The sequence below is a fragment of the Mustela putorius genome, unplaced genomic scaffold, assembly GCF_011764305.1.
Source record: "Mustela putorius furo isolate JIRA1106 unplaced genomic scaffold, ASM1176430v1.1 tig00000925_pilon_pilon_pilon, whole genome shotgun sequence".
NCBI classification, from domain to species: domain Eukaryota; kingdom Metazoa; phylum Chordata; class Mammalia; order Carnivora; family Mustelidae; genus Mustela; species Mustela putorius.
Window position 1 is genome coordinate 139063 of NW_025421518.1, and position 26485 is coordinate 165547.

A 26485-nucleotide genomic window follows, 5' to 3' on the forward strand; every position below is an offset into this window, starting at 1 on the left:
TTGGGGTGACAAAAGTGCTCAAAAATTGATCATCATAGTGGTCACACAATTCTGTGAATATACTATGAACCACTGAATTGTACACTTAAAATCTGACAATTATATAGCATATGAATTACATGTCAACCAAATTTTTATGAACAAAACAAAACAAAAATTTCTTGAACCATAATATCCAAGAAATAATATTCATCTGTAAAATAACTTTAATTCTTCTGTCACTGGGACTGCAGACAGTGACCTCTCACCACTGGCACTGACATTCTTCCAAAATATATTACATAAGATGGGTGACTTGCACATGTTAGGTCATTGGCTCTAAGCTAGATGATAGAATTTATAAGCATCAACAAATACTAAACACATTTGTGTACAGATGAAATCATCTGCCTTTACCTTTTTCCATTTGCCATCCAAATAATCTGTTCACATAATCTGTTTACTTTGAAAGGTAAGAGTTATACTTTAACTTACTGAGTGATTTCTCCTTGACTATAAATACAAGCAATGGGACAAGGAAACTGGAATTTGCAAAGAAACATTGCATTCCACCAGGATGTCTACACAGTGGATTTCCGTTCTGCTGTTGCTACAGCTCAGTTGTTTCTTCAGCTCTGGGAGTTGTGGAAAGGTGCTGGTGTGGCCCACAGAATACAGCCACTGGATCAATATAAAGACAATGCTCGATGAACTTGTCCAGAGAGGTCACGAAGTGACTGTTCTGACATCTTCAGCTTCCATTCTTGTTAATCCAAATGAATCTTCTGCTATCGAATATGAGATTTTCCCTGCATCCATACTTAAAGATGATTTTAAGGATTTTTTCAACAAAATGCTCGATATGTGGATATATAACTTGCCAAGAGACACATTTTGGACATATTTTTCACAAATGCAAGAAATTATGTGGAAATTTTCTGACTGTCTTCAAAAGCTCTGTGAAGATGCAGTTTTGAACAGGAAGCTCATGACCAAACTACAAGAATCGAGGTTTGATGTCATTCTTGCAGACACCGTTGGACCCTGTGGTGAGCTGCTGGCTGAGCTACTTAGAATACCTTTAGTGTACAGTCTTCGCTTCTCTCCTGGCTATGCATTTGAAAAGCAAAGCGGAGGACTTTCTTTCCCTCCGTCCTATGTGCCTGTTATTTTGTCAGAATTAAGTGGTCAAATGACATTCATGGAAAGAGTAAAAAACATGATATATGTGCTTTATTTTGACTTTTGGTTCCAAGCACTTAATGAGAAGAGTTGGGATCAGTTTTACAGTGAAGTTCTAGGTAAGTCATGTTTCTAATTGGTAGAATGAAGTCTTAATTCCTAGTGCACAGGAAGGTGAGTTTCTATTAAGTCAGAGGAATTTGTCTTTTATAAATGAAATGATGAAAGGATAATATAAAATGATCTTCCAGTCTCACAAATATTATGGAAACACTTATATGACATGACCAGTTCCAACTATGTCATCCATTATTGAGGAATCAATATCAATATTGAGGAATCAATATCAATATCAATATCAAAATCAATATCAAATCAATATCAAAATTGAGGAATCAATATCCAGGAATTCAATAACCACAAATTAAAGCACTAAGGATTTCTTGAAGCAATTACATATCTATTCATTGTGTGTTTGTTTGTAATAATTTAATTTTTTTAAATCTTTCTGGATAAAGTGTTTTAAACCTCTTTTGTTATTTATTAAATACAGGTTGAAAATATTACTTTTGATATGCTTTACTTTTTAGAATAATTTTAAATGACAGCATATGGAGTCAAGATTTCCCAGATAACCCTTGCCCCCACACATGCATAAGGTTCCCCATTATCAGCATCCCCACCAGAGTGGTACATTTGTTACAACTGATGAACCTACACTGACACGTTATTATCCATCCAAAGTCTATAATTTATAGTGGAGTTCGCTTTTGGTGGTGTATATTCTATAGGTTTTAGCAAATTTATAATATGTATACACCACTATTATATCAGAGTAGTTTCACTGCCTTAAAAATTCTCTCTGCTGTGCCTATTTCCTACATATCCATTTTACTTTACTTTTCCCATTAAAAAAAAAAAAAAAGGCATTAGAAGGGTTCCTGGGTGGCTCAGTTGTTTAAGCGTCTGCCTTCGGCTCAGGTCATGATCCCAGGGTCCTCGGATTGAGCCCTGAATTGGGCTCTCTCTCAGCAGGGAGCCTGTTCCTCCCTCTTGCTCTGCCTGTCTCTTCCCCTGCTTCTGCTTTCTCTGTAAAACAGATAAAATCTTTTTTAAAAAATACATTAGAAATGTCACTATCTTGATGAAAGCAGAGATGCTAATTGAGGAGTCACATTTTTCTCGTACAACTGTCTATAGAGTATTAAGGATATTATTTCCACTTGTTTCCCTTTTTTAATTAAAAATAAAAATGTTTTGTCATATTACCTCAGATTCCTTCATAACTGGAAGAAATATTGGCTCTATCCCAGACTCAGGAACCTATGATAGAAGTTTCTAATGATCACAAATTCTTTCACCAGGGCTTATAAATCATGCTTTAAAGGCCTAAAATCTTGTTGAAGGGAGCACATACACATTAATAGTTCACATATGTTACTGCATTAAAGAAAAAATTAGTCAAAATTAATAGTGCACATATCTATTTCCATACTTGATGAAAATATTCCAGCTGTTATTTGCAAATATTATTTAATACACAGATATTATTATGCTTCTAATGTGAACCAAGTGCAATGGTAAGTACAAGGAGTCAAGCTGTACTTTAAAATCTCATGTTTTCTTGGAAAATCTAGGATCTAGGGAATAACTTGCTAAATTATAGAAATGAGACTGAGTACTCTGAGGAAGGTGTTTCCATTGCTTAATTGATTGGGGAGCTCAAATAATTGTTTACATTTACATCTATTACATTTGCAGCATATCAAAGGAAATAAATGTATGTTTACTTGGATAGTGGCTTAGGTTTAATAATTGTTTATGATTGTGAATGCACTACTGTGATATTAGAAATGAGACTTACACTTTGTCTTTCATATATACATATGAACAACATATATAAATATGTAAATATATATTTGCATCATTATAGATGTTTGTATCATATAGGTGTTCTATTATCAAACTACAAATACTTTTCAACATTTTTAACTAAATTTTTCCAAATTCCTTTCAGAAAATTCCCTAGTATATTCACATTACATTACCATTACGATTACCATTACCTCATTTCCACTACCTACTGTTTGCTGTAGGGTTTTTTTACTTATTTATTTATTTAATTTTATTTTGCATTGTTTTCATTTTAATTCCAGTATAGTTAACTGAGAGTGTTATATTAGTCTCAGGTGTGCAATATAGTTATTCAACAACTCTGGACATCACTCTGTGCCCGTCAGAAGTGCCCTCCTTAATCCCTCATCATCTATTGAAACCATCCACTTACCCACTGCCCCTCTTAACAGTTTGTTCTTTATAGTTGAGAGTCTTTTTCTTGGTTTGTCTATCTTTGTCTTTTGCTCCTTTGTTTCGTTTCTTAAATTCCACATATGAGTGAAATCATATGGTATTTGTCTTTCTCTGACTGACTTATTTTACTTAGCATACTAGTCTCTAGCTACATCCATGTCACTGCAAATTGTGAGATTTCATTTTTTAAAGAAAAATATTTAATTTCTTTCCTTGAGAGGGAGAGAGAGTGGAAGAAAGAGAGAGGGAGAATCTGAAGTATACTCCACACTGAGCACAGAGCCCCACTTGGGGCTCCATCCCACAACCACTAGATCAGGACCTGAGCCAAAACCAAGAGTTGGATGCTTAACCAACTGAGCCAGCTGGGTGCTTTAAGAACTCATTCTTTTTTTATAGCTGGGTAATATTCATTGTATGAATATACCACTTCTTCTGTAGCCATTGATCAGCTGATGAACACTTAAGCTGTTTCCATAATTTGGCTACTGTAGATAATGCTGCTGTAAACATTGGGGTACATGTATCCCTTTGAATAAGTATTTTTGTATGATTTGGGTAAATACCTAATAGTGCAATTGCTGAATCATAAGGTACTTCTATTTTTAACTTTTTGAGAAACCTCCACACTTGTTTCTTGTGGCTTTGATTTTAGCCATTCTGAAGATGTGAGGTGATATCTCATTGGAGTTTTGATTTGCATTTCCCTGATGATGAGTGGTGTTGAGCATCTTTTCATGTGTCTGTTGGCCCAGTGTATGCCTTCTTTGGAGAAATGTGTGTTCACATCTTCTATCCATTTTTTTAAATTTAATTATTTGGTTTTGGGGTATTGAGTTATGTAAGTTCTTTATATATTTTGGATACTAACTCTTTCTTTAGGGTTTTCTATAATATCATGCCATCTGCAAATAGCGAAAGTTTTACTTATTCCTTACCAATTTGAATGGATTTCCTTTCTTTTTGTTGTCTGATTGCTATAGCCAGAACATATAGTACTGCATTGAATAAAACTCGTAAGAGTGGATGTTCTTCTATTGTTCCTGACTTTGGAATAAAGCTCTAAGCTGCTCCCCATTGAATATGATGTTCACTGTGGGTTTTCCGTATAAGGCCTTTATTTTGTTGAGGTGTGTTCCCTCTAAATCAACATCGTTGAGAGTTTTTATCACGAATGTATGTGTACCTTGTCAAATACTTTTTCTGCATATATGTAAATGATCATGTGATTTTTCTCCTTTCTCTTACTAATGTGATGTTTGTTTTGCTTTTTTTCCCCCTTCAGGAAGACCCACTACATTATCTGAGTTAAGGGGAAAGGCTCAAATATGGCTCATTCGAACCTACTGGGATATTGAATTTCCTCGCCCATTGCTACCAAATGTTGAGTTTGTTGGAGGACTCCACTGTAAACCTGCCAAACCCCTGCCTAAGGTAAGTGATTCCTGTCTCTTTTGTTTTATTTGCTCAGAGGCATTTAACCAGTATTTTACTTAGAAATATCATTCTTCAACAATGTTTGTGTGTTCAAACGATATCTGGAGTCAAATCCAATGTTCACTTGCTGTCACTCCAACATTTACACAATTCCTCATTTGAGATCCCAAGGCTTGACATATTAGAGCATTAATGGGTTTGCTTAAATGATGAGAACATATGTTTTCTGCCACATATCAAGGCTAGACAAAAACTCAGTAAAGAACACTGGGAGAGGGATGCCTGTGTGGCTCAGTCAGATAAGGGGCTGCCTTCTGCTCAGGTCATGACCCTGGGGTCCTGGTATAGACACCCACATTGGTCTCCTTGCTCAGCAGGGAGCCTGCTTCTCCCTCTGCCTGTCACTCTGTCTGCTTGTGCTCTCTCCCTCTGACAAACAAATAAATAAAATCTTTAAAAAAAAAAAAAGGATCTTTGGGGGAACATAATAGCTGACTGACAAAATGAGTACAGAAAAAACTGCATATTGTACATAATAAGTACCACAAATCCTGCATATTTAATAAGGACCAAATAATTTCAACCACTTAGAGCTGAAAAATATTTATAGTATAAAATTGCAAAATAATTCTGTTAATGTATAAGATGAAACTTTATGAAAGAAAGCAATAAGGTAATATGTTTTAAGATGATACTTTACCTTTAAGACATAAGAAAAACAAGCATCCCTTACTGAATGATTTTATGGTCTTTTCAAAATCTTGTTGTCCACTTTTTATTGGCAATAAGATGAAACTAAGATCTTATTTGAGGGTTAACCTAATACCAATTTTGATTACAAAATGTTTAAGTGTGTATGGTAACTTTCTCAAAGTCTGAATCCTGAGGTAAAAGTAGCAAATATTCTGTTCAGTCTAACACAAGTGTCCAGAACAGATAAATCCATAAATATAATGTATTTACACACTATGGAATATTAGTCACAAAACAGAAGAGACGTCTAACACATACTCTAAGGTGGAAAAGCTTCAGGATGTTATAGAAAGTGAAAGGGGGTAATCACAAAAAGACAGATATGGTATGATTCCACTGATAGGAGATGTAATTAGTCAGATTCATAGAAATACAAAGTATAATGATGGTTGCTAAAGATGGTGAAGGAGGGAATGGGGAATTGTTATATAATGAGCACAGAATTTCAGTTTATCAAGATGAAAAATTCTGGTGATTTGTTACCCAGCAGTGTAAATATAGACATTATTGACTACATGCCCAGGAATAGTTAAAATGGTCAATTTTTTGTGTATTTCACCACAATTTAAAGATAAAAACAGACATTACTCTAAAACTCCTGATACTATTTGGTATCTCTCTTTTGCTGTTTGAAGATTTTTTTTTTTTTTAAGATTTATTTATTTGAGAGAGAGTGATGGGGGATAGGGGAGGGGAGAAGAGGGAGAGACAGAAGACCCAGCATATTCTCCACTGAGTGTAGAGCCAGACCCAGGGCTCAATCTTACAACCCTGAGATCATGACCTGAGGTTAAATCAGGTACTTAACTGACTGAGCCACCCAGGCACCCCTGTAGAAATTTGTTTAATAGTGTTTGCTGTGGTGTTCCTCTTTTGTAATGGAACAAATTCTTTCTTCACAGGAAATGGAAGAGTTTGTCCAGAGCTCTGGAGAAAATGGTATTGTGGTGTTTACACTAGGGTCTATGATCACTAACCTGCCAGAGGAAAAAGCCAATGTGATTGCATCAGCCCTTGCACAGATTCCACAAAAGGTTAGATAGAGTAACTTAATCCTATACAACTACTTAATGAGTCTCTTAAACTGTGTAAAGAGTTTGTTTGCCCTTTCTTTCATGACATGGAAACCATGATGACAGCTCCAATATATCTCAGATATGAGCAAAATATACATGGCAGATGGTAAAGTAGTACAGAAGGTGTTTTGACAATAACTTTGGCATTAACACTGAGATCAGAAAGAAAGATATTTAGGAGGAATATATTTAGGCGATACAGTGTTAACATTTGCTATTATAATATATCACGGACAGATGCAGAAATCACCAATTTTGTCCTGTCATTCACTCCTTTTCCTTAAAGGATTTTCAAGGGCACTGAAAAACTCATAGATGTTCTCTGAAAGGAGTTAAATTTCAACAGTTATGTTAACCAGGAACTATAAAAGTCTGAAAAGCTTCATGCAGTTTATGCTTGCTGGATAATCCAGGTTACTTTTCCTTCCACTAGCTTTTCGAGGAAAGCCAACTCAGTATGCTCTTCAGAGAAAGGATGCCCAGGGCACACCAAGCTATGTTTTGGCAATCATCCAGCCTAAGTGATTCAGGGAAAGAGAAAAACTGACATGAATGGTGGAGTGGAACAGGTTAAGAGTAAAATAAATGAAAAGGGAGGAGATGAGTCCACCCCTTCAAGGTGACCCTGTGCTTAGTAATAGTGGTTCCAAAAGGACTTTAACTTGCCAGAATAGTAACTTCACCTGATTAAGGAAGGAAATGGAAATATATTAAGGAGTCAACCAGAAACACGCCTAGGAAGGGAAAGTTTCAGATGCCTCTATGTAAAATATAGTAATAAATTATTTTCCGGTATATAGAAAACACCTGGAGTATTTGGGTATGTATGAACTACTTTTTGGTTTACTGATATAGTTTCTTTTTATGCTAATGTTCACTTAATATCTAATGTTACTTGAACATTCACATAACAAATATATGTTAACCAATGTAAACCATCATCCAGTTTATGTGGATTGCTGGGGAATTCTAAAACAAATCTATTTTGGTACTGGGAATGAAAATTGCTTGGGTATAGAACTCATATTAATTCATGTTATCAATGTTTTGTACTACATCTCTGAAGTGTTAAGAATCAGTTAAATAAAATGTATCATCATCACAGTTTGGGATGTTTTTCAACAACTGCACTGTTATTTCTGAAGTTCCAATAGGCTCTTCTTTGTAACATTTAAAGAATTTGCAAACCAAGAAATAGTAATAATAATCTAGATTCATGTAAAAAATTACCTTTTTCTTGGATTTAGTGTCTAAAAATTAGTAATGTAAAAGAAATTATAGGTACTAAGAGAAGTTATTTATATTAATAAATTACTGGTAAGCAGAAATATTTATTTCTCACAAACAACAGATTGCATACTTAGCTTTTTTGTATATCAAAAGATGTAAAACTCTAGTAAAATAACATATGGAACAAGTGGATATACATGAACTCCCTCCTGTAACATTTTAAAGAAATAAATAGGTAATATTACATTGGAAGCTGATAGCGGTTACAATAGATAAAACAAAGCGAATGTGTAGAACTTAGTAATTTCTGATTTGTTTGCACTAGAATTGTAACTGACTAAAAAATTCTTAAATACTTATATTTGTCACATTAATCTCATTTGTCTAATCACTATGTGTGAAACATCTTGATTACATTCATACTTGATTGAATGTAAAAATAAGTAAAAAATGTGGGTATTTATAATATTTTTGTCCTATTATTTATCAGTTAGTGAATGGGGTCTAGCTAGATTATCTCTTAATTTCTTTAAAATTCTAATATGCTATAACTTCAAAGTTTCAACTCATGAAATAAGGGGTTTTCTTTAACAGGTTCTATGGAGATTTGTTGGCAAGAAACCAGACAACTTAGGACCAAATACTCGGCTGTATGACTGGATCCCCCAGAATGACCTTCTTGGTAAGAATATGGAAAGCAGTGAATTAAATGTAATGCTAAACAAAATAAAAGTTCCCAAGAAATAAATTGATTGAGCATTCATTATTGGAAAAATTCAAAAACAAAACTTAACTTCATTACATTTATTTTGCTGTGCTCGGGGGGGGAAAGATCAGATACGGGATGTTATTATACACAGCCACATTCCTTATGACCAGAATCAAAGTATCCTTATTTCAGGTGTAGTTACTTCTCAAGCGTAATTTTCTAATTTTTAATTTAAAATAGCCAACATAGAGTGCATCATTAGTTTCAGTTGTACTGTTCAATAATTTATCAATTGCATGTAACACCCAGTGCTTACCACATCAAATGCCCTCCCTAATGTCCATCACCCAATTACCCCATCCCCCAGCTACCTCCCCTCCAGCAACCCTTGGTTTGCTCCCTATAAGGGTAAACTATAGTACACCATAGGTTTGTCTCCCTGTATGATTTCTTTCCATTCTGTTTTCCCTCCTTCCCCCATGATCCTCTGTGCTGTTTCTCACATTCCACATATGGGTGAAAGCATAAGATTATTGTCTTTCTCTGACTGACTTATTTCATTCAGCATAATACTCTCCAGTTCCATCCATGTCAGTGTAAATGGTAGGTATTCAACCTTTATGATGGCTAAGTAATATTCCATTGAATAAATATACCACTTTATCTTTATCCACTCATTGTCCATGGATATCTCAGCTCTTTCTACAGATTGGCTATTGTGGACATTGCTGCTATAAACACTGGGGGTTATAGCAGTGCTCCTTCAGAGTTTATCTTTGTCAATGGTGTAGGAAATAGTCCAGTTTCATTCTTCTACATGTGGCTGTCCAATTTTCCTAGCACAATCGATTGAAGAGACTGTCCTTTTTTCATTGCATATTCTTTCCTGCTTTGTCAAAGATTAGTGGGCCATAAAGTTGAGGGTTCATTTTGGGGTTCTCTCCTCTTTTCCATTGGTCTAAATATCTGTTTTTGTGCCAATACCACACTATCTTGATGATTACAGTTTTGTAATAGAGCTTAAAGTCCAGAATTGTGATGCCACCAACTTTGGATTTCTTTTTCAACATTCCTTTTTTCAACATTCCTTTCAATATTCCTCTCTCAACATTTCTTTTTCAATATTTGGGGTCTTTTCTGGAACCATACAAATTTTAGGATTATCTGTAACAGCTCTTTGAAAATTGTTGATGGTATTTTTCTCGGGATTGCACTGAATGTGTAGATTGTCCTGCGTACCATAGACTATTTAACAACATTTATTCTTCTAATCCATGGGCATGGAATATTTTTTCACTTCTTTGTGTATTCCTCAAATCAAATTCTTTCACAAGTCTTCTGTAATTTTTAGTGTACAGATCCCTTACCTCTTTGGTTAGGTTTATTCCAATGTATCTTATGGTTTGGGGTGCAATTTTAAATAGGATAGACCCCCAAATTTCTTTCTTCTGTCTCATTGTTAGTGTATAGAAATGCAACGGATCTCTGTGCATTGATTTTATTTCCTGCCACGTGGCTGAATTCCTGCATCAGTTCCAGCAATTTGGGGATAGAGTGTTTGGGGTTTTCCACATAAGGTATCATGTCATCAGCAAAGAGTGAGAGTCTGACTTCTTCTTTGCCAATTTGAATGCATTTTATTTTCTTTTTGTTGTCTGACTGCTGAGGCTAGGACTTCCAGTACTATGTTGAACAAAAATGATGAGAGTGGGCATCCTTGTCATATTTCTGACCTTAGAGGAAAAGCTCCGTTTTCCCCCCATTGAGAATGATATTCACTGTGGGCTTTTCCTAGATGGCTTTTATGATATTGAGGTAGGTTTCCTCTATGCCTACACTGTGGAGAGTTTTAATCAAGAAACATGCTGTTTTGTCAAATGATTTTTCTGCATCGATAGAGAGGGACATATATGGTTCTTGCCCTTTCTTTTATTAATGTGATGTATTGCAATGATTGGTTTGTGAGTGCAAACAGCCCTTGCAGCAGAGGAGTAAATCTCACTTCATTGTGGTGAATAATCCTTTTAAGGCACTGTTGGATCTTATTGGCTAGTATCTTGCTGAGAAATTTTGCATCCATGTTCATCAGGTGTATTGCTCTGTAATTCTTTTTGGTAAGGCCTTTGGTTTGGAAATCAAGTTAATGCTGGCCTCATGAAATGAGTTCAGAAGTTTTCCTTCCATTTCTATTTTTTGAAACAGCTTCAGAAGAATATGTATTATTTCTTCTTTAAATGTCTGGTAGAATTCCCCTGGGAAGCCATCAGCTCTCGTCTCTTGTTAGTTAGGAGATTTTTTCTTACTACTTCAGTGTCCTTCCTGGTTATCAGTGTGTTCACATTTTCTATTTCTTCTTGTTTCAGTTTTAGTAGGTTATACATTTCCAGAAATGCAGCCATTTCTTCCAGATTGCCTAATTTGTTGGCAAATAGTTGCTCATCATATGTACTTAAAATTATTTGTATTTCCTTGGTGTTGAGCATGATCTCTCCTCTTTCATTCATGATTTTATTAATTTGGGTCCTTTTTCTTTTTGATAATGTGGCTAGGGATTTATTGATGTAATTAACTCTTTGAAAGAACAAGCTTCCAGTTTCATTGATCTGCTCTACTCTTTAGGTTTCTATTTTGTTGATTTGTGCCCTAATCGTTATTGTTTTTTCTTCTGCTTGGTGTAAGGTTTATTTGCTGTTCTTCCTCCAGCTTTTTTAAAGTTAACTTGTGTAGTTAAGACCTTTCTAATTTTTTTTTTGAAAAAGGTTTGCATTGCTATGTACTTCCCTCTTAGGATTATCTGTGCTGCATCCTAAAGGTTTTGAACAGTTATGTTTTTCTTTTCATTGGTTTCCATGAAACTTTTAATTCTTCTTTTATTTCCTGGTTGACCCATTCATTCTTTAGGAGGATACTCTTTTACCTTCAAATGTTTGAGTTCCTTCCAACCATCCTCTCGTAATTGAGTTCAAGCTCAAAGCATCATGCTCTGAAAATATGCCAGGGGTAATCCCAAGCTCTGGGTATGGGTTGAAAAACAATATGTGACCCAGTATGTGATCTACTCTGGAAAATATTCCATGTGCACTTAAGAAGAATGTGTATCCTGTTGCTTTAGATGGAATGCATTGTATATATCTGTGAAGCCCATCTGGCCCTCTGTGTCATCCAAAGCCCTTGTTGCCTTGTTGATCTTCACTTAGATGTCCATTACAGTGAGTGAAATATTGAAATTCTCTATTATTGTATTACTATCAAGGTGTTACTTTAATTTGTTTATTAATATATTTATATAAGTCACTGCTCCCAAGTTAGAAGCATACATATTTATAATTGTTAGATATTCTTATTGGAAAGACCCTTTAATTATGAGATAGTGTCTCTCTTCATCCTTTTCATCCTTGGGGTTTCATCCCAAACCAGACTTTGGTTTAAAATTTGATTTTTCTGATATGAGGATTGCCAACCCAGCTTTCTTTTGATACCTATTAGGATGAAAAATGTTTTTCTACCCCCTCACTTTTAATCTGGAAGTGCCTTTGAGTCAAAAATGTGTCTCTTGCAGACAGCATATCGATGCGTCTTGCTTTTTTTATGTATTCTGATACCCTGTGTCTTTGTTAGTCCATTTAGCCCATTTACATTCAGAATAACTATTGAAAGATATGAGCTTAGTGCTATTATATTATCTGTAAAGTCACCGATTCTATAGATTGTCTCTGTTCCTTTCTGGTCTGTGTTACTTTGGGACTCTCTCTTCACTTAAAGAATCTCCTTTAATATTACTTTCAGAGTTGGTATAATGATCAGAAATTATTTGAATTTGTTTGTCCTGGAAGCTTTTTCTCTCCCTATTTTGAATGACAGCCTTGCTGGATAAAGTATTCTTGATTTATATTTTTTTTATTTAGCAGACTAAATATTAGATGCCAGTCTTCTCTGGCAAGCCAGATCTCTGTGGATAGGTCTGCTCTGAGTCTAGTATCTCTGCTTTTGAAGGTTATGGACCTCTTGCCCCAAGCTGCTTTCAAAATTTTCTTTTTGTCTCTGAGATTTGCAAGTTTTATTGTTATGTGTCAAGGTGTTGACCTACTTTTCTTGATTTTTAGGGGGGTTCTCTGTGCCTCCTGGATTTGAAAGCCTGTTTCCTTCCTCAGATTAGGGAAATTCTCAGCCATGATTTGCTCAAATATGCCTCATGGACCTTTCTTCCTCTTCCTCTCAGACCCCAAAAACTCTAATATTATTTTGCTTCATAGGATCACTGATTTATCAAATCTCCCCCACCCTCTGGGTCCATTAGTTGTTTTTCTTGCTTTTCTCTGGCTTCCTTCCTTCCTTTTCATCATCTTGTCCTCTATGTCACTGACTCTCTTCTGCCTCATTTACCTTAGCTGTAAGAGCATTTATTTTAGATAGCATCTCAGTTAAAGTATTTTTATTTTAAGCCTTATTAGATTATATTTCTGCACAAAGACATTCTATAGTGTGTTTAATGTTTTTTTCAAGCCAACTTAGACTTTATAATCATTATCTTGAATTGCAGCTCTGGCATTTTACTAATATCCATTTTGATTATATCTGTGGCAGAGAGTATCATCTATGGTTCTTTCTTTTGTTGTGATTTCCTCTTTCTAGTCATTTTAACCAAAGAAGAATGGAAGAATGAGACAACAAAACAAAAAAGATCAACCACGAATCAAATGAAACACACACTAGACAATCCAAAGAGCTCAGAAAATTAAAAAAAAAAAAAAAAAAAAAAAGGGAGAGAGATTATAATCTCTCAGGTGGACAAAACATGGTGATCCACTTGGTTCGGGGTGTATTTTGGTCTGTTGGAAGACACTAAATCCCAAAATTGTAAAGAAAGCAAAACTCATGTAAAAACACAAAAATAAAACTGAAACAGTGCAAGGAAGCCAAAAATGAATAAATCTATAAAATGCAAATTTAAAAATGAAATTTAAAAAATGCTTAAAAACAAAGAATTGATAAAATGAGAAACCAGTCAGCATGCCTGGGTGGCTCAGCCACTTCAGCTATTGGCTTTGGCTCAGGTCATGATTTCCAGGTTTTGAGATCAAGCCCTGCATGCGGCTCCCTCCTCAGCATGGAAACTGCTTTTCTCTCTAGTTCCCCCTGCGATTTCCCTGCTCATTCTCTCTCTATCACACACATATAAGCAATATTTTAAACTGATAGGAACAGAAAAAAAATAAAGAAACCAGTTGAAAAGGAAAAAAAAGAATAAAACAAGAGATTTTATACTGAAAGTTAAATGATGAAAAACTGAATTCTATATATATTTTCTCCCGGTGCTGGAGTCTTATAGTCCTCTGTGCTCCAAAAACTGGTTGTTCCCTGTTGTTTCCACTGGTCTTCCAGGGGAAGGGCCAGCTGCACTGATTCTCAGGTATCTTTACCTGGGCAGATTTCCACAGACCCCAGGGGTTGGGCTCAGTATAAGCTTTCTGATTGCTCTATGTGGCTTTTGTTCACTGAAGACCCTCTCTCCCTCTTTGGAGGATGAAAATAAAAATGTCTGCATGCCAGTCTCCAGCCCTGGAGCTGAAAGATCACAGCCCCTTCTCTTCAGCAAGTCTTCAGGGATAAGCAGTTTTCAGGTCTGTGTGTACCAAACTGCAGACCCTTGTGGTGTGCACCCACACTGATCCTCCCAGGGAAAGGGGGAGGGTCACCACATTTCTGCCCTTTGGAGGTCCCCCACACAGAGAATGGTCACCTGATCATGGTGCAGTTTGCAGTTTATGGCAAACTGAGCTGAGAGCCCCCTCTCTGTCTCACTGAACATAACTGGTTTCTCTCCTCTAATGGATTGGGAATTCTGCAGCCCACGCACCCCTATTCTTTCTGTGACCCCAGGGATCCTGAGACCATACTGTCCCACCTAGGATTCTGCCCCACTTTGCCACCTGGGCACCTTTCAGGAAGGGACATCTCTCCCTGGAACAGACTTCTGAAGAGTCTGAATTTGCCCTCCAGGGCTAAATCACTTTCTGGTAGCCAGCTTGTGGACGCTCCCTCCCCCTACCATCTATCTTCCGAATATACCCTCAGATTCATTTTGCTGCACCTCCCACCTTGCAAAAAGTGCCCACTTTTCTACTTGTAGAATTTCAGCAGTTCTTTTCTTACATCTCAAGTTGAATTCATAGGTGGTCAGAATGGTTTGATAGTTATCTGACTAAATTCAGGGACAAGATGAAATAAGGTCCCTTACTCTTCCACCATCTTGCCTCTCCCAATACATTTTTAATAACGAAATGGATCATCACTTCGTCTCCTGATTCTCCCACTTTATTCCTATCATTTCTCATTCTGCATGGCTATTTAGTGCTAGTGAAAAATTATTCCCAGTGACTCTACACTTTCTCCAGGAAAACACCATAATCTTTTTCATGAAGTCATAATACATTTCATGATAAAGTGCAGTCTTTCTTTCCCCTGACTTGAACCACCACTATCATACTTCCTTTTGCCTTGACACTCTACATGTTAGTTTCAGTGACTTTACTGTTTAAGAGACTATGTTCTATGTTTTAACATGCACCTCCTTTTCTTTTCTTTTATTTCTTTTTTTTTCTTTTTTTTTTTGCACATGCTCTTCTTTATCCAGAATTTTCCCTTTCAATCTGTCTGTTCAGCCATCTTATAACCATTTTTCAAGTTACAACTGCCACACCAATTTTAATTTACTTCTCCAGCATACTTTTGCTCTTCTTACTCTGGCATCTAAAAGACATTTTAATGCTATTTCATATTTATTATACTATGTGCCTTATGTTGCTAAATTCTCTTTTTTTTCCTAAGAATTATAATTACTAATGTGCTGAGATTCATCCAATCCTAGGTCACCCAAAAACCAAAGCCTTTGTAACTCATGGTGGAACCAATGGCATCTATGAGGCGATCCACCATGGGATTCCAATGGTGGGCATTCCCTTGTTTGCGGATCAACCTGATAACCTTGCTCACATGAAGGCCAAGGGAGCAGCTGTCATTCTGGATTTCCACACACTGTCTAGTACAGATTTGCTCAATGCATTGAGGATGGTCATTAATAACCCTTCGTGAGTATTATATTTTTTTTCATTAATAGTATTTAGAGATAGGTTCTTCTATCAATGATGACTATGCATTTCATCCTGTATTTAAGAAACTAATTTTGAAATATTAATATGTGTAACTGATCTTAAACTTACCTTTATTTTCAACCAGACATTTTTTGCAACGTTGCTTTTTAACCCCATTGATTTAATGGGCTGCCACAATTTTCTATAGAGCAAATGCAAAAGTTATATATGGAATTGTAATGACACATATTTAAAAATATGATAGAATTTCTAAAATGAAAGAATGAAGACTTTTCAGTTATGTAAAATAACTTTCAATTCAGTACCAAGAATATCCAAAACTATAAAACTTTTTGCCCACGAATTAATTTTTATTTTTATTTTAATATATTTTATAATATGTGATTTATGTACCATAATATTTAAGGTACAAAAAATCAAACATATGTAGCATGTTACAGAATTATGAAGCCATGACTATAATCTAAGTTTGGGACATTTTCATTAACCCAAAAAGGAATTGCATATGACTTAGAAGTCATTTCCCATTCCTCTTGCCTTAAGTAAACAATCTACTTTCTGGTTCTACTAATTGTATTCTGGATATTTCATATAAATGGAATCATAAAATCATGGCCCTATTGCATGTGACTTCTTTCACTTGGCATGTTTCGAGTTTCAAGTTTCACTGATGTGGTAGTTTTGCATTGATGAATAATATTCTATAGTATGGATAAATTACAATCTATTTATTCATCCATCAGTTCATGAACATTTTGGTTATTTCCACATTTATGAATCATAAATATTACTACATATGTTATTGTATGAACAAAATTTGTTACTTCTTTTGGAAATGAAAGGAAATTTTTGGAATTCTAGAATTGCTGATCATTCCTTCCTCTGTAAGGAACTGCCAAATTGATATCCAAAGGAGATGCACCATTTTACATTTCCACCAGCTGAGTATAGGAGATCCAAGTTCTCCACATCATTACCAACACTTGTTATCATCTGGTATCATCCCTACTCAGCAGGGAGCCTGATGTGGGGTTCGATCCCAGAACCCCGAGATCATGACCTGAGCTGAAGGCAGAGGCTTAACCCACTGAGCCACCCAGGTGCCCCTATCATCTGTTTCATTATAGACATCCCAGTGAGTGTGAAGTGGTCTCTCCTTGTGCTCTTGATTAGCATTTCCCTTAGAGCCCAAGTTATTAAGCATCTTTTCATATACCAATTGCCATCCATGTGTCCTCTTTAGAGAAATGTCTATTCCAATTATTTGATAATTTTTAAATTTGATTATTTGTCTCACCTTATTAAAGGATTTGTTATGTGTTATGAATATAACACATTAACAGATATATGATTTATTAATGTTTTCTTCCATTCTGGTTGCCTTGATTTTTCACTTTCTTGATTGTATCCTTTAAATAGAAAACTTTTTAAAGATGGTGAGACAAATAAAGAAATTTTCTATATTACACAGGAAAATAATGTGTGGGTATTTTTATTATTATTATGTATTATTATTATGTATTATTAGCATAGCAACCACGAATTCGGTATTTGTTACTACTCTCAGTATTAATATTATATTAGGAGGAACCAGGTGGTGGGTTTTAGAGAGGGCATGGATTGCATGGAGCACCTGGTGTGGTGCAAAAGCAATGAATACTGTTATGCTGAAAAGAAATAAAAAATTTAAAAAATACATATTAGGAGGGTATCTAAAGAAATAGCGAAAAATGTGTTATCAAGAAGAAAATGGTAAAACAATGAATTAATAAAATAATTTAAATAGATAAGGAAGGAAGAAAAATATATGGCAGGTTGGGGAAATAGAACAGAAAAAAGAGAATAAGAGAGTAGGTAAAAATATAAATATGCTAGCACATTTATTAAACTTTAACAGATTACATAATTTGAAGACAAAGATTGTCAGAATGCATTTTAAAAACTATAAACTGTTTATAAGACATGTTCAAACAGAAATGTAGAAGAGGATTTTAAGTACAAATGTAGAAAATGATCTATTTTAGCAGTAACCATGTAAAAAGATGTTGTGCCTATGCGACTATCAGACACAGTACTCCAGAATCACTAATAAAAATAAAGATACATATTTCATAATGATACATAGACTTATCTGTCAAAACAACACAAATTAGTACCTGGTGACACCTACTATGAAAATATCAAAATGCAGCAGACATAGACAAAAGAACAAACACACAACTCTACAGACATAATATTGAGTTTTCAAACATCTTTCTCAATAACATAGAAAAAGAAGACAAAAAAGAAAGAAAGAAGAAAGGAAGAAAGGAAAGATGGAGGGACAGAAAGATAATGAAATGACTTAATTCCTAAATGTTTAAAGGATTCAATTTGAAATATAACCTATCCCACATACATATACATCATAATATATAACACAACAGAGAATACATATATTTCAAGGATGGAATAGATACTGGAATTAACCATATGCTGGGCTATATACCAAGAGTAAATTTGGAAAATATAAATCATCAACAGTATACTGTCCAGCCTTACTGGAAGTCACTTAGAAACTGTCAAAAAGAAAGATAATGGAAACATCTCTAAATTTTGGAAATTAAGCAATATACTTCTACATAATTCAGTCAATAAAAAATCACAGCCCTAAATAACCTTCTTCTCAGCTATTCCACTTTCACATTTCACACAACTGTATGAACATGTAAATCTAAAGAAATACACAAGATTTTTATGACAGCTTTAGTAATAACGGCTAAAAAATTGTTAACACAAATGTCCACTGATCGTTAAATGAAGAAATACTCTGTGGTGTTGCCAAACAATGGAATACTATACAGTAATAGAATTAACCGACAACTATTAGACAAAAGACAAAAGGAAATGAGTGTTATCTTGTTATTCTGATCCATAAATAATAAAGGCTAATCTATGATGACTAAAAGGGTCAGAGAAGATGGGATCCTCCTGGATAGCATGTTATACCCCATATCAATATCTTAGTAGTAGGTGTATTATTATATCCACTTCACAATAATAATCTAGCTAATTTTGAATTTATGAGCTATTCAGTTAAGACTATGTGCATTTTTCTTATGTTATATATTTAAATGTTATTACGGAAAATATATTTCAAAATTCTAGGTTTCAAAGAGTAGCACACACACGCATGCACACACACACACATCCCCAATGTCTAAGGGTGCTTTGATAGTGTGGCCCAGAAAAGTCTGAGATGGAACACAAAGCTGGTCATCTATCAACATGTAGAAGCAGCTTTGATGTGTTGCAGGGAGAAGTGTCCAGCACAGAGACAGAGGGGACAGAAAGTGCGAAGGTGCTTAAGTGAGGACATGTTTGGCAACTTCAGTAACTCCTAGCAGGCCTTTATGACTACAATAGAGTGTACATGGGACAAAGTGACAGGAGGAGAGGTTGCCAGGGACCCATATCTATAAGATCCTATAGGCCAAAACCCATAGCTGGATTTTATTCTAAAGGTAATGAGAAGCGAGATGGAAATTTTGAGCAGGGAAGTGCTGTGATTTCGGTTTCAAAAATCAGACTGGCTACATGATGGAAAATAAAGAGTAAAGGGTAGAAGAGTGGAGACAGGGACCAGTGAGGTCGCATTTTAATTACCATGACACAATTCCCTTTGCTACTTCATGAGGTCATTCTACAAGTGCATTCCCACCATCTCACCTACAGCTGTTACAAGGGCCCATAGCATTTCCTCTGTTAGAAAAGATCAAACTGGGGCGCCTGGGTGGCTCAGTGGGTTAAGCCGCTGCCTTCAGCTCAGGTCATGATCTCAGGGTCTGGGATCGAGTCCCGCATCGGGCTCTCTGCTCAGCAGGGAGCCTGCTTCCCCCTCTCTCTCTCTGCCTGCCTCTCCATCTACTTGTGATTTCTCTCTGTCAAAAAAAAAAAAAAAAAAAAAAAAAAAAAAATCTTTAAAAAAAAATTATTAAAAAAAAAAAAAAGGCTTTAGAAAAGACCAAACTATCCTCACTGCACTTCCATTTTCACTTCTCAGAATAGTTGGGGATGGGAAAATTCCAATTTAAATGCCAAATCTCCAGTGCGGATCCAAATAAAAAAACATACTGCTTCTGTAACTCTGTGACATATATTTTGAAGCATTTGTATGGCACTTTTCAGAAACCTTACATGGGAATTATACGATTAGGCAAATGAGCTTCCTTTCAATGTGGGTATCTTTATGTTTCTGTTTAGATACAAAGAGAACGCTATGAGATTATCAAGGATTCACCACGACCAGCCTATAAAGCCCTTGGATCGAGCTGTCTTCTGGATAGAGTTTGTCATGCGCCACAAAGGAGCCAAACACCTGAGGCCGGCCTCCCATGACCTCACCTGGTTCCAGTACCACTCTCTGGATGTGATTGGGTTCCTGCTGGTCTGTGTGGCAGCTGCTATATTTGTCACCACACAGTGTTGTCTGTTCTGTTACCGGAAGTTTGCAAAAAGAGGGAAGAAAGAAAAAAAGGAGTAGTTACATCGGGGGCCTCAAGCTGGTATGCCTCACAAATGGGACTCATCCAGTTTATTCCAGCAAGAAGCTGTGATAGAAAATTTCTTCCTCCTGTGACAAATGACTTTTCACCACTTAGCTTCTCAGATCAAAATCGGCTTTCAAGGGATTTAAAGCCTATTTAGGAGTTAGAAATGTCATGCCAAAAGGAAAACTGGAAAAAAATAAATAAAATAAAAATAAAACCGTATGGGTACTTATTGAAACTTATTTTTCTAAATCATAACTCATCACCCTCCAAAAATATAGATCTTAACTGTGTTTCAAACATTGGGTATGGACACAAGAACATTATGAAAGCTATTCGCAATATCTCTATTATTGTGCAAATATCAGAATATGTTAACTTAATTTGGGGCTAGAATTTTGTAGTTTTGTCCTTTGCTAGAGAAATGACAGTTAGTTAAAACTGTGTAAAATGATTTACTCGCCCATTTTGTTTTGGAAGACCACTAATTCTCCACAGTAAGATCCAGTGTCAGCCTCCTTACCTATGAACAGGGCATGTTCTTGGTTGGGTTTAATCCAGCTTGTCACTTTCCAGCAGAACGTATGTGAATTTAGAAATCTACTAGCTACCCCTTTCCTGTTATAAAACTGAGCTGCTCAACTGGTTAAGCTTCTGACTCTTGGTTTCAGCAAAGGTCATGATCTCAGGGCAGTGAGATCAAGAGATCTAAGCTCAGAGTTGGGCTCTGGGCTTAGCAACTAGTCTGCTGAAGGTTATCTCCCTCAGCTTCTCACTCTCCCTGCTCCAGCATACTCTCTCTCCAAAATAAGTAAAATCTTAAAAAAAAAAAAAAAACTAAAATTGAGCTATTTATGACAGACTTTGTTTCATTAGCTTATTCTCTTTTCCTCACAGTCCTTTAAAAAGATTCACCTAGTGGCTTCCATGCTCATTCTACCCTTTGATAATGGATGCAAAGTCTCACTTGTAGGTTGGATAATAGAGGACACGCTCCCTAAAGGAACTTACTGAACTTTCACTCTCTCCCATTGAGAGGGAAGGAGCTGCCATGCCTATCAGGGAGGGAGTCATCACCTTGTAGGCCAAAGAGGCCCATTAGGAGGAGTACCTGATCCCCTGAAGCAGAGGCTGGTGGCCAGAGTCTGATGACTGGTTCTTGTGGCCCAGAAGGATGGGGCTCCAAAGCCCACAACAAGGTGCTGCCTCAGCTGGGCATGTCCAGCAGTGGCACCTGGAGGTAGCCTCCGTGCTAGTAGTGGGCTGTCATGGAGTTGGCTGCCCCCAGACCTGTTCCGGTCCTCGGCAACCCAGCCCAGGCCCCCTGGACCCTGTGGACTACGACATAGCGAGAATGAACAGCCTGGCCCACGAAGTGCTGCATGGCTGGCAGCCCTCAGTCAAACCAGTCTTTACAACCCCAGCCTGGCTGTGTGCCTCAGTTCACCCAAAGGCATAAATGCCCTACATGGTACCTAGCCAGACGCTGCTATTTCTTGTCTGCGACTGGGGCATGTGGCTGATTGCGTAGATGACGGCACATTCACTACCTGGTGTACATCTCTTGTGTGCTAGGCACATGGCCTCTGCTATGGGCCACTGCCCTGAGCTTAGATGGCCCAATCACAGCCCACCACTCCTTCAGTGGGCCTTGCCATGGCTTCGAATTCGCACCTCCAGCAAGGACTGGTGACCAACCATGCAGATAAATGTCTGGGTACTTTGTGCCATTACTGAGATCCTTGCTGTCTGCAAGCTCTGAAAGGGGGCATGGATCACCGCAGGCCTGGGCCTCTCTTGACATGGCAGCCTGTTCTCTGATGCCTTCAGAGGACACTGCTGCTGTATTGAGATGCAAAGCCACAACCCCACATGTGGCTTGCAGGGAGTGGCACACTGTGAAGCTCTCTATGGCTTCTGAGCCATGGCTAAGAAATACTTAAGGACAGCATGTTTTCTAGTAAGACATTCTTTGGCTTTTATTTCTACTTTAAATGGTAGAATATATCCTACAGAAGTAAGTGTTTAAAATGTAAATTGTTTTACTTATCTGTGAAGTGGTCATTATAGTAAATATTCTAATTAGTGCCAGAGTGAGGTAATTACTACTTAGCAAGCTAAGGAAACCATCTTTATATTCTGTCAGTTTCTCTTATAAATGGCTATTTTTTTTTAAATTAATGTCAGGGTCAATCTTATTTGAACACATGTAACACTTTAAGTACAATACTGAATTGAGGTGGAATTGTGACCATTCTAATCTTCACAATCTCAGTGAAAACCTTTCACTGTTTCACCAATATTCCCTGATATTGCCTTGCTGTAGATAAATATTCTATCAAATTAAGGAAATTCCCTTCTGCTAAAAAAGAAAAAAAGAAGAAGAATCTGAGAAAACTGTTTTTGTGAAGTATAATGCAGAATGAGTTTTCAAATAAAATTTTTTAAAAAGTTTTTATTTATTGGGGCGCCTGGGTGGCTCAGTGGGTTAAGCCGCTGCCTTCGGCTCAGGTCATGATCTCAGGGTCCTGGGATCAAGTCCCGCGTCAGGCTCTCTGCTCAGTGGGGAGCCTGCTTCCCTCTCTCTCTCTCTGCCTGCCTCTCCATCTACTTGTAATTTCTCTCTGTCAAATAAATAAATAAAATCTTTAAAAAAAAAAAGGTGGTTTTTTAATTTATTTGATAGAGAGAGAGAGAGATCACAAGTAGGCAGAGCAGCCGGCAGCGAGAGAAGAGGAAGCAGGCTCCCTGCTGAGCAGATAGCCTAAAGTGGGGCTCCATCCCAGGAACCCAAGATCACGACCACCGCCAAAGGCAGAGTCTCAACGCACTGAGCCACCCAGGCACCCTGAAATAAAATTTAAACATACTTTTTTTTTTTTTTTAAAGATTTTTTATTTATTTGTCAGAGAGAGCGAGCGAGAGCGAGCACAGGCAGACAGAATGGAAGGCAGAGTCAGACGGAGAAGCAGGCTCCCTGCGGAGCAAGAAGCCGGATATGGGACTCGATCCCAGGATGCTGGGATCATGACCCGAGCCGAAGGCAGCCGCTTAACCAACTGAGCCACCCAGGCGTCCCTTAAACATACTTTTTAATCATGCATTTCTACTTCTAGGAATCAGTCATGTAGAAATACACATGCACATGTTTATGGACAGCGTATTAGCAGAAGTACCTAAATATCTATCAAACATACCTCCAATGAAAGACATAATGTATACAGTAATTACAGAGAAGATTTTGTTGTAAGTAATATTGTTGCATGTTCCCCACATCACAATGCTAAATGAACAAGTTCCAGAAATAAAATAAAATACATGTTAATTTGTACAAACACAAAAGAAACATTCTGAAAGAAAACCCAGAACATCAAAGGATGGTAATATAGACATTTATACATGTCTTAATCTTTTGACATTTCACAGCATGGTTTTCATGTGTTAATTATACTGAGTAAAAAAATCTGCTAATGAAATAAACATATGATTTCAATATAACAAGTTCCAAGATTTTGCTGTTGCGCTATCAGGTCAGTAATGTTATTCAGAATACTTGAATTGACCAAAATCTCATATACCATCTATTGTTACAAATTTGGGCCCCATTTTCATGTTTAAGAAATCCTTCATCTAAAATACCTAGTAATAAATATATTAGAATAATTATTAAAAATTTCAATACATGTGAAGATCTAAATGCACAATTCTTAACGATGTTACTGTGTTTTTAATGTCAGTATTACATGAATTTTACAGTAGCTTAGTGACCTCTGCTGGCTGACTTCCAAAAGATTATAGAGTAATGGACATTGGGGACAGTATGTGCTATGATGAGTGCTGTGAATTGTGTTAGACTAATGAATCACAGACGTGTACCCCTAAAACAATATCACATTATATGTTAATAAAAAGATTATTTTATGGTAATTTTAAATCATGACTGCAAATAGCAGGAACATGAGTATTCTCTAATTATCATTAGATGTGTGAATGAAGATCCTTTGGATGATTATATCTCAGCCATTATATAACTGTAACCCACTGAGAAACCCAAGAATCAATGCAAAGAACCTACTGCATGAGCCCAGCTGACACTCAGAAATATGAGAGATAATAATAAAAAGATTGATGTTATAGGCAACTAAATATGGGGGCAGGTTGTTCTGAAGAGAACGAACTCAGGAATGACATTTCCACATTTTTAAAAAATTATACACATGTGACAATATCACAACTAAGAAATATCTTTTAAAAAATGGGAGCTATAAATGTTACATTTTGAAAATAACTGTAGCTTAGAATGCACACAGCATACACCAGAGACACTCCCTGAAGCACCAGGCCCTGGACAGTATAGACCTCTTCTTAATATAGCCATTACTCTCAGGAGCAGGAAGCAAAACAGGCTTTCCTAACACAGAGAAGACAGAGAGCTATAGAGAATGTCAAGATAGAGAAATTCACCCTGAAAGTAAAAACAATGAGACATCACAGTCAGGGACCTAATCAACACAAGTATAAGTATTGTGCCTGAACTGAAATTTAAATCAACTATCAAAAAGATACTAGCTGGGATCAGGAAAAGCATACAAGATACCAGTGAGTCCCTTACAACACAGTTAAGAGCTAGTCAGACCAAAGAAGGAGGAAGGAAAAAAAATGCTCTAAATATGATGCAAAACCACCTGGATGTAATGACCACAAGGATGGAAGTGTCAGAAGAATGACTAAGTGATATAGAAGATAAAATTATGGAAAATAATGAAGCTGAAAAGAATAGTGAAAGAAAAATATTGGATATGAATGTAGACTTTGGGAACTCAGTGACTGCAGAAAGTGTAGTAACATTCTTATCATATGAATCCCAAAGAAGAAGAAAGGGGAAAAGGGGTAGAAAGGTTTATTTTAGTAAAATATAGCTGAAAAACATCCTTAATCTGAGGAAGGAAGCAGATATCCAAATCCAGGAGGCACAGAGAGCACCCCAACAAAATCAACAGAATCAGGCCACCATCACGACTTATTGTAGTCCAATTTGCAATATATAAAGATAGGGAAAGAATTCTGAAAGCCGTGAAGGAAAAGAAATCCCTAAACTACAAGGCAAGACAAATCCAATTAGCAGCAGATCTCAAAGAAATTTCTAAGACCAAAAGAGAGTGGCATGATATATTCAACAAACTGAAAAGGAAAAATATGCAGTCAAGAATACTTTATCCAACAAGACTGTCATTCAGAGTAAGAGAAATAAAGAGTTTCCAGCACAAACAAAAACTAAAGAAGTTTGTTTGTGACCACTAAACTAGCCCTGCAAGAAATAATAAAGGGGAATCTCTGAGTGGGAGAGAAAGACCAAAAGTGACAAGATTAGAATGGAACAGAGAAAATCGCAGGAAACAATGAAAAAAACAAGTAATAGCACTGAATACAGATCTATCAATAATTACTTTGAAGGTATATGGACTAAAATTATAAGAAAAGACCCATCTGTAATCTGCCTACAAGAAACTCATTTTAGACCTAAATCCACCTACAGATTGAAAGTAAGGGAATAGAGGAATTTTAAACATGCAAATGGTGTTCTTTAGCTTCCAGGTGTTTGAGTTGCTTCTGAACTTTTCCTTGTGATTGAGCTCCAGTTTCAAAGCATTGTGATCTGAGAATGTGCAGGGAATAATCTCAGTCTTTTGGTATCAGTTGAATCCTGATTTGTGACCCAGTATGTGGCCTATTCTGGAGAAGGGGTTCCATGTGCACTTGAGAAGAATGAGTATTCTGTTATTTTAGGGGGGAATGTTCTGTATATATCTATGAGGTCCATTTGTTCCAATGTGTCATTCAATGCTCTTGTTTCTTTATTGATTTTATGCTTCGATGATCTGTCTATTTCTGAGAAAGGCGTGTTAAGATCTCCTACTATTAATGTATTCATATCAATATGACTCTTTATCTTGATTAACAATTTTCTTATGTAATTGGCTGCTCCTATATTGGGGGCATAGATATTTACAATTATTAGATTATCTTGGTGAATAGTCCCTTTAGGAATGATATAGTGTCCTTCTGTATCTCTGACTACAGTCTAGTTTAAAATCTAATTTGTCTGATATGAGAATCGCTATACCCCAGCCTTCTTTTGAGGCCCATGGCATGAAAGATGCTTCTCCA

At 36.4% G+C, this 26485-nt stretch overlaps 1 protein-coding gene across 1 annotated transcript; it reads left to right on the forward strand.

The window, feature by feature from the left end:
- The first annotated feature begins 556 nt into the window (after nucleotides 1-556).
- LOC123393636 (UDP-glucuronosyltransferase 2B31-like) lies at nucleotides 557-20310 on the forward strand. Its single transcript, XM_045086256.1, has 6 exons — nucleotides 557-1280; nucleotides 4757-4905; nucleotides 6564-6695; nucleotides 8562-8649; nucleotides 15545-15764; nucleotides 20031-20310. The coding sequence occupies exons 1-6, from the start codon at nucleotides 557-559 to the stop codon at nucleotides 20308-20310; spliced, it is 1593 nt and encodes a 530-aa protein (XP_044942191.1).
- The last annotated feature ends 6175 nt before the right edge of the window (nucleotides 20311-26485 follow it).

What these genes read in the sequence shown, in the direction of transcription:
- LOC123393636 (XM_045086256.1), top strand. Translation starts at nt 557, where the DNA reads ATGTCTACACAGTGGATTTCCGTTCTGCTGTTGCTACAGCTCAGTTGT. An exon ending in TTGCACAGATTCCACAAAAG is followed by an intron (nt 6,696 to 8,561) that starts GTTAGATAGAGT and finishes TTTCTTTAACAG; the next exon opens with GTTCTATGGAGATTTGTTGG. An exon ending in CCCCCAGAATGACCTTCTTG is followed by an intron (nt 8,650 to 15,544) that starts GTAAGAATATGG and finishes ATCCAATCCTAG; the next exon opens with GTCACCCAAAAACCAAAGCC.